This window comes from Dipodomys ordii, unplaced genomic scaffold (assembly GCF_000151885.1).
Source record: "Dipodomys ordii isolate 6190 unplaced genomic scaffold, Dord_2.0 Scaffold66, whole genome shotgun sequence".
Taxonomy (NCBI): domain Eukaryota; kingdom Metazoa; phylum Chordata; class Mammalia; order Rodentia; family Heteromyidae; genus Dipodomys; species Dipodomys ordii.
Window position 1 is genome coordinate 3,548,629 of NW_012267282.1, and position 8,934 is coordinate 3,557,562.

At 48.8% G+C, this 8,934-nt stretch overlaps 1 protein-coding gene across 1 annotated transcript in view; it reads right to left on the reverse strand.

Moving 5' to 3' along the window:
• Positions 1-1,319: 1,319 nt before the first annotated feature.
• The window catches only part of Ccdc62 (coiled-coil domain containing 62), a 30,530-nt gene continuing 22,915 nt past the window's right edge, over positions 1,320-8,934 (reverse strand). Inside the window, exons 10-13 of the mRNA XM_013023062.1 lie at positions 5,900-6,044; positions 4,932-5,057; positions 3,806-3,886; positions 1,320-1,675 (exon numbers count right to left, since the gene is read on the reverse strand). Coding sequence (XP_012878516.1) covers positions 3,833-3,886; positions 4,932-5,057; positions 5,900-6,044 — 325 coding nt within the window. The 3' untranslated portion in view covers positions 1,320-1,675; positions 3,806-3,832. The remainder of the gene's footprint in view (positions 1,676-3,805; positions 3,887-4,931; positions 5,058-5,899; positions 6,045-8,934) is intronic.

Below are 8,934 nucleotides of genomic sequence, written 5' to 3' on the forward strand. Positions count from 1 at the left end.
AAGTCTGCCTACTTAACATCTCCTTAGCACTCCCCTTCCACTAAGCCACTCCAGCACATGAAGGGAAAAGGGAAATGCAGTGTTTGGATTCCTCAGGTTGGAAGCAGGCCTCTCGTGGGACATGCTTGGTTTCCTGCTTGCAGCCTGGCTCAGCATCAACTAGACCTTTCTCAGTCTGGCGCCATACAACCAGCCTGGGGAGAAAGCAGGTATTTATAAAGAACACAGCGAAACCTCACCCAATTTCAGTTTTCAGCACCCTAATTAGAAAGGCTAACTGGGCGGTTCTTCTACCACTCAGGAAAACCATCTCAAGAAACACTGAAGCCTTTAACAAAGGGGCATTTATGCAGTACAATAAGACTTTGATATCTGTAATGGCTTAAAAAAATACCTTCCCAACCTGAGGAAATTAACTCAGCAGATTACATTTAAAGATACTAACTTCCCTAATTTTATTCCTGTATAATAAAAGGAAACCAAAGAAGCTGGGAGCAGGTGGCTCATACCTGTAATCCTAGCTACTCAGGAGGCTGAGATATGAGGATCCTGTTTTGAAGCCAGGATCAAACAAGTCTCTTATCTACAATTATCCAGCAAAAAGCTAGATGTGGAAGTATGGCTCAAGGGCAGAGCACAAACCTTGACCAAAAAGACTAAGCTAAAACTTGAAGACCCATGTTCAAGCCCCAGTACCAGCAATCAAAAACAAGGGGCTGGAAGGTGGTTCAGTGGTAGAGTTCTTGCCTTGCACACATGAGGCCCTGGCTTTGATTCCTCAGTACCACATAAGCAGAAAAAGCCGGAAGTGGAGCTCTGGCTCAGGTGGTAGAGCACTAGCCTTGTTTTTGTTTTTTTGTCGGTCGTGGGGCTTGAACTCTGGGCCTGGGCACTGTCCCTCAGCTCTTCAGCTCAAGGCGAGCGCTCTACCACTTGAGCTACAGCACCACTTCCGGTTTTCTGGTGGTTTATTGGAGATAGGATTCTCACGGTCTCTCCTGCCCGGGCTGGCTTTGAACCGAGATCCTCAGATCTCAGCCTCCTGAGTAGCTAGGATTACAGGCGTGAGTCACCAGCGCCGGGCTTGAGCACTAGCCTTAAGTTGAAGAGCTGAGGAAAGTGCCCAGGCCCAGAGTTCAGGCCCCACAACCGGCAAAAAGAAAAAAAGAAAAAAGAAGGTTGGGGATTTAGCTTAGGGGAAGAGTACCTGCCTAGCAAGTGGAAGGCCCTGAGTTAGGTCCTCAGCTCTGCACAAAAACAAGCAACAACAAAAAATCCCTTTGTACAAAAACCCAAAAGCCAAGGAAAGCATTTTTCTTTATTATTAAAAATATTTTTATTGACTGAAGCTGATCAGTTCTCTTAGAAGGGAATAGAGTTACAAAGTATATTCTTTAAAAAAAAATCAATTACTTTGCAAGTTAAAACAGCAGTGTTTGAGTCTGTGTATAAAAACACCTGTTTAGATGCTGGTGGTGTGTAAGTCAACGACAGCAGGCCTGGCTGAGGCACGGCTGGGCTGGGCTGGGCTGGGGCGGATCCACCTCATGTCACGCACGTCACAGGCAGCAACATGGTGAACTTTCACCATCGCCTCCCACACGGGTCAGGCCCAGCAAAGGCAGTGAAAGCTCTGGGTTCTGGAGACAGCGATTCTCAGGTATCTGGAACTGAACCGGATAAGATGCTGGTTGTAAGTTAAATGAGCACCAGGATTAGAAAGCTGGTGGCTGGGGCTGGGAAGGTGACTCAGTGGTAGAGCTCTTGCCTTGCATGCATGAGGCTCTGGGTTTGATTCCTCTGCACCACATAAGCAAAAAGAAAAAAGCCGGAAGTGGTGCTGTGGCTCAAGTGGTAGAGCGCTAGCCTTGAGCTGAAGAGCTGAGGGACAGCGCCCAGGCCCAGAGTTCAGGCCCCACGACCGGAACCCGAAAGGAAAGAAGGGAGGGACAGCGCCCAGGCCCAGAGTTCAGGCCCCACGACCGGAACCCGAAAGGAAAGAAGGGAGGGAGGGAGGGTGTTTTCCGTGCGAGGCTCTAGGCATCATGTATCAAGAGTTGCTCTAGTGCTCCACCTTACAGACAAGGCTTTTCCCTCAGTGTAATTCTAGGCTGTACAGGTACGAAAAGGTCTTGTTTCCTCTACATGAAAATATTCCCTCTGTACAAAAATGGTTAACTGAAAGCAAACAAAATATAGATGGTTTAAGGAAGTCCAGTTTCAGCTTCTGCTTTCTCTTGGTATTAGGCTGTGCTTGTTCCGCTCACTTGCCTGTTTCCAGGTGAAGTGTGTTCTGGGCTGTCTGCCTCCCCAGTGATGAAAAATCTGCTTCTGGGGAAAGGAAACAGTCCACAAGTGAAAAATCAATGAGCACTGGATAGCGAGCTGAAAGCTCATGATTCTACCCCATTGGCTGCACGTCAGATTTTCACTGATGTAAGGCCATGCAGGGCATCTAAACAGAGAACTTCTCAGCAATGAGAGTGGGGCAGAGGGAGAGCCAAGGCTCCCATTTCCTGCCTGCGGAGCTTTAAGGCTCTTGGCTCGCCATGTAGACATCTGCAATGTCTGTGCTATGTAACTCGTGAGACGCTTCATGTGAGATGAAGTTCCAACTGAAGGACACAACCCAGGAAGCAAGTGCTTCCTGGGTTAATAAACTTTTCTTTTCTTTTCTTTTTTTGCCATTCCTGGGGCTTGAACTCAGAACCTGAAGACTGTCTCTTAGCCTCTTTGTGCTTGAGGTTTGCATTCTACCACTTGAGCCACACCACCACTTCCAGCTTTTTCTCTTTTTTTTTTTGGGGGGGGGCGGGGGAGGGTCCGGTCGTGGAGCCTGAACTCTGGGCCTGGGCGCTGTCCCTCTTCAGCTCAAGGCTAGCGCTCAACCACTTGAGCCACAGCGCCACTTCCGGCTTTTTTCTTTTTGCTTATGTGGTGCTGAGGTATCGAACCCAGGGCCTCATACATGCAAGGCAAGCGCTCTACCACTGAGCCACCATCCCAGCCCCACTTCCAGCTTTTTCTGAATAGTTGTTGGAGATCACAGTCTCACGGGCTTTCCTGCCTGGGCTGGCTTTGAACCATGATCCTCAAATCTAATCCTCTTGCATAGCTAGAATTACAGGTGTGAGCCGCTAGTGCCCGGCTTTCAATAAACTCTTATAAAGCTTGCAACCCCATGTAACAATTTCTTTCCAGACATTCAGATGAAATGATAATTCAGTGCTGCTGTCAAAACAAGGTCTCCCTGTGTAGCTCAGACTGGCTTTAAATTTATAATGCTCCTGCTTCAGTCTCCAAGTGTTAAGATTACTGACGAGTACTATTATGGTTGGCCTTAGATACTGGTTTTAAAGCTGGATCTATATATTCACTTCCTTAAATTCAAAATTCCAGGTACCAAGAATGACTTTTTTTTTTTGGGGGGGGGTTGGTTGTGGGGTCTGAACTCTGGGCCTGGGCACTGTCCCTCAGCTCTTCAGCTCAATGCTAGCGCTCTACCACCTGAGCCACAGCGCCACTTCTGGATTTTTCTGCTTATGTGGTGCTGAGGAATGAAACCCAGGGCCTCATGCATACAAGGCAAGCACTCTACCACTTAGCCACCTACCCAGTCCCTACGAATGACTTTTTGACTTTTATTCTGATTAAGTTTAGAAGGTGTGTACAGTAGAAACAGGTCAAATGAGAGAAAATATCACTGGTCAAACAAATGCATGCCCTGACTCTACATTATCAGCATGCCCGAGTTACTTATTAAATATCAGCTGAGATACAGGTGAGACAAGCAAAGGTGACTTACCCAGGATAACCAGCTAGCTTGCTTCCTTCAGTGACTGACAATGACATTCTTTTGAACTGATTCTTCTAATACTTCTAGATTCTGAAAAACAACTCTCAAATTAGTACCAGGATAGAGAAAGTAGAAAAATACCTGAAAAGTCTAAATGAAAACATAGCAGAAAGGCCTCTGAAAGACCCTTAGTGAACTGATGGGACTTGTGAAGCAATCCCATACAACCTATCCATCCATCCATCCAAAAATTATTTCCTTCCTTCCTTCCATTCATCCATACTTCTATCCAACAGACATGGAGGTGTGACTCCAGTAGTAGAGCATTATTGCTGAGCAAAAAACCTCAAGGATAGTGTCCAGGTCCTGACCTTCAAGCCCCAAGACGACAGGCAGTGTGTGTGCGCGCACATGCACACACACACACACGCACACACACAGAGTCCTTCTCTGAGTTTTAAAAAAAAATGTATGGCCAGGCACTGGTGGTTCACATCTATAATCCTAGCTTCACAGAAGGCTGAGATCTGAGAATCATGGTTTGAAGACAGTCCAGTTAGCAAGAGTCCATGAGACTCCTATCTCCAGCTAGTCACCAGAAAACTGGAAGTGGCACTGTAGTTCAAATGGTGGAGTGCTCGCCTTGAGCTGAAGAGCTCAGGGACAGCGCCCAGACCCAGAATTTAAGACTCACGACTGACAAAAATTTAAAAAAAGTATATGGATGGGAAAAGTTAAAACAGCAAGAATTCGATGGCTATTGAAAGTAAGTGGTTGTATTATTCCTTTTACTTGTTTGTATACTTAAAATTGTGTATGTATTTGAAATTCTGTGTTTCTGGAAACTGCCAGAAATTTGGGCTGAGGGCTGACGCTAGCTCTCTGGCCGAGAGCTTACCATGCGGAGGCCCTGCAAGCACACACACACACACCAACTCGCTTCACACGTCCCAGGAAATGAGAAAGAGGCAGAGGGAGACTGGATGCAGATTATGGCTTCGTCTCTTTAACCCTCCCTTCCCTCTCCCTCCTTCCTTTCCCTCTCCCTGGAGACGCAGGAAGCTAAGGCTGCCTGCCAGTGCCAGGTACACGGAGGGCTCAGACCCTCCCAGCAGGCACCAGAAAGGAAACGCACATTTCTGTCACTGCTGGAGTGCTTCTCACAGCTGAGGGGCAGCAGCGTGCTCAGCTCCAGATCTGTGACCATCTGCCGGGATTCCGCCAGCAGCCGCTGAAGCTTACTTGTGGGCGAAAAGTCATCCTGGGGAAGTAACCCAGGCTAGGTGAGGTTCACAGACACGGAGAGAACCGTCAACAATAGACATCGAACACTACAGTAGGCAAACCCCTTGGGAGTGGGCCAGGGGAGAATGGCAGGTGGGACCCACACTTCCTCTCCAACTTTATTTCTTCAAAAAGAAAACAAAGCAAATATGCCAAAATGTAAATGTCTGTTCAACTGCTGCACAGGTGTTGGTTCTTTTCTTTCTTAATGCTTAAAATGCTTATTTCTTGGTCCTTGTCTGCAAGGACCCATGGCAGCAACAGGCTGTGGGCCCCTCCAAGGAGGCTGCTTTGTGCACTCATTGCATAAAATGTTAACCGTCCGTGAATCCCCTGGGAGGGCAGCCTGGGAGGGCAGGGGTGCCTTGAGTGAACTGCACAATAGCTAACAGAAAGCAGAAGGTGAAATGCACTTTGGCTGATCACATAAAACAAGGACACGTGGGCCCTGAGCCTCTATGGCCAAGTGCTGGGGAAGTGCGGGAGCTGTACGTTATGCATGCAAACCTGCCTGTGAGGAAGGGAAGACAGAGGGGCTGGCGGAGCCCAGGCCACCCACTTTGGAGGCTTCTCAATTTGGAGGACCCCAGAGGACCAGCAGGCCTGAGCAAGGGCTCAGGCCAAGAGAACACTGGCTCTTAGTGACCCCGCTTCCTTCCTAATTTCCTCTTCACCCTCCAGGTGTATCTTCTGGATTGCTTAACAAGAACCTTAGTCTCACACTGCAATTTCAGAACCTGAGGAATGGCCAAAGTCAAGCACTGGCACCAATGGACAAAGTACCTCTGAGACACCCAAACTTAAAAGCGGAACACAAACCTTCTCACCAGACAGCGCTGTATCCTTGCTGAGGACCAAAGCCTTGGACAGGTTCTTTTTCTCAGGCAGGACCTCGCTCTCATCTTCTCTACCGGCAGATTTTGAAGAATCCAAAGAGTGGGAATGCTGGAGGGCAAGGAGTTCACTGTGAACAGGAAAACCAGACAGAAACAGCGACCTGAAACCAGCACTGCACACGCTCGCTCGCCACTGCCCTCACTCTTGAAAGCGCCTCAGCGGCCTGAAACCAGCACTGCACACGCTCGCTCGCCACTGCCCTCACTCTTGAAAGCGCCTCAGCGACCTGAAAACAGTACTGCACACGCTCGCTCGCTACTACCCTCACTCTTGAAAGCACCTCAGCAACCTGAAACCAGCACTGCACACGCTCGCTCGCCACTACCCTCACTCTTGAAAGTGCCTCAGCGGCCTGAAACCAGCACTGCACACGCTCGCTCGCCACTACCCTCACTCTTGAAAGTGCCTCAGTGACCTGAAAACAGTACTGCACACACTCACTACTACCCTCACTCTTGAAAGTGCCTCAGGATGACAGAAAAGGGTTAGGTGTTAAGTTATTTATTCAGAGACAGGGTCTCACTATGTAGTCTAGACTAGCTTTGAGCTTTTGTATTGAGGGGGCGGGGGACGGGGAGATGGTAAGAAAACTTGGCAGAAGCCAGGCACCAGTGGCTCATGCCCGTAATCCTAACTACTCAGGAGGCTGAGATGTGAGGATCCTGGTTCAAAGCCAACCAGGGCAATGAAAGTCTGTGAAGACTTTTTTTTTTGGATCTGGTCGTGGGGCCTGAACTCTGGGCCTGGGCGCTGTCCCTCAGCTCTTCAGCTCAAGGCTAGGGCTCTACCACTTGAGTCACAGCAACACTCCCCGCTTTTTTTTTTCTTTTTGCTTATGTGGTGCTGGAGAATTGAACCCAGGGCCTCATGCATGCAAGGCAAGCACTCTACCACTGAGCCACCTTCCCAGCCCAAGTCTGTAAGACTTACCTCCAACTAACCACCAGAAAACCAGAAGTGGTTCTGTGGCTCAAGTGGTAGAGTGCTAGCCTTGAGCTGAAGAGCTTAGGGACAGCGCCCAGGCCCAGAGTTCAAGCCCCACAAACAACAACCAAAAAAAAAAAAAAATTTGGCAGAGCTTTATTAATTAAGTATGCAAGCAGGCAAGCAGTCAGACAGAAGGGCAGGGCACACTCTACCAGAGTATGTGTGCTCTCACAGGGAGACAGACACACCAGCTTTGACCTTTGATTCTCCTGCCTCAGCCTCCTGAATGTTGGATTACATCGCAAGTATGCACCGCAACCCCCAGCTTAAACCTGATTTTTAAATGATGAAGCCCCAGACGGAGTAGGCTATTGTAGATTTCAGTATACATTAATGCATACCTTTCTCAAATAAAAATTAAAACAAAATTTGCAGTTAAGCATAGCTATAAGAATCAGGAATTTACACCTGTAATCCTAGTTCCTCAGGAGGCTGAGATCTAAGAATCACAGTTCAAAGCTAGCCCAGGCAGAAAACTCCATGAGACTCTTATCTCCAATAAACTACTAGAAAACCGGAAGTGGCACTGTGGCTCAAGCGGTAGAGTGCTAGGACAAGGACAGCACAAGGACAGCGCCCAAACCTAGAGTTAAAGCCCCACGACCAACCAAAAAAAACAAAAGAATCAGGAATTTGGAGCCCCCTGTAATCCTAGCTACTCAGGAGGCTGAGATCCAAGGATTGAGGTTCAAAGCCAGCCTGGGCAGGAAAGTTTATGAGACTCTTAACTCCAATAAATCACTAGAAAACCAGAAGTGGCGCTGTGGCTCAAGCAGGTAGAACACTTGCCTTGAGCTGAAGAGCGCAGGGACAGCGCCCAAGCTGAGTTCAAGCCCCACAACCAACCAAAAAAAAATCAGGAATTTGGGCTGGGAAGGTAGCTCAGTGGTAGAGTGCTTGCATGAAGCCCTGGGTTCAATTCTTCAGTACCACAGAAAAAGCTGGAAGTGGCACGGTGGCTAAAGTGGAAGAGTACTAGCCTTGAGCAAAAGAAGCTCAGGGACAGTGCCTAGGCCCTGAGTTCAAGACCCAGGACTGGACACACACACACCCACCACCACCACCACCATCACCCACCCCCTCCCCCCACCCCCAGGAACTTCCCTCTTGCAAATAAGCAGAGAGGGCTGAGGTGCAGCTGGGGAGGAGAACACTTGCTTAGCATGTTGGAGGACCTGTTTCAAAGAAAGAAAAGCAGGTCTAAGGACAGGGAAAACAGCAGAGTGTGAGGTTAATGGGGTTCAGGAGACTAAGGTCACTCTGGTCCCTTACCCCCACAGCTGCCAGACTCAGGAGACACACAGGAGAGCCATCACCTCTGGCTTCTGCCATGGAAAACCTCTATTTGTCAAGAGGAGCAAATGTGAACCTTTTTTTTTTTGCCAGTCATGGTGCCTGAACTCGGCCTGGGCGCTGTCCCTCAGCTCTTCACCTCAAGGCTAGTGCTCTACCACTTGAGCCACAGCACCACTTCCAGCCTTTTCTGCTCGAACCCAGGGCCTTATGCATGCAAGGCAAGCACTCTACCACTGAGCCACCTTCCCAGCCCCGTGAACCTTTTCCTTAGATGATAAAGCAGCCACACAGGTTCTTTTTTTTTTTTGTCGGTCATGTGGCTTGAACTCTGGGCTTGGGTGCTGTCCCTGTGCAATTCAGCTCAAGGCGAGTGCTCTACTGTTTGAGCCACAGCGCCACTTCTGGTTTTCTAGTGGAGATAAGAGTCTCATAGAGTTTCCTGCCCGGGCTGGCTTTGAACCGTGATCCTCAGATTTCAGCCTCCTGAGGATGACAAGGGTGAGCCACTGGCGCCTGGCTCCACACAGGTTCTTTTTTTGTTTTGTTTTGTTTTTTTGTTTTTTGGGTCCGGTCGTGGGGCCTGAAGTCTGGGCCTGGGTGCTGTCCCTCAGCTCTTCAGCTCAAGGCTAGCGCTCTACCACTTGAGCCACAGTGCCACTTCCGGCTTTTTTCTT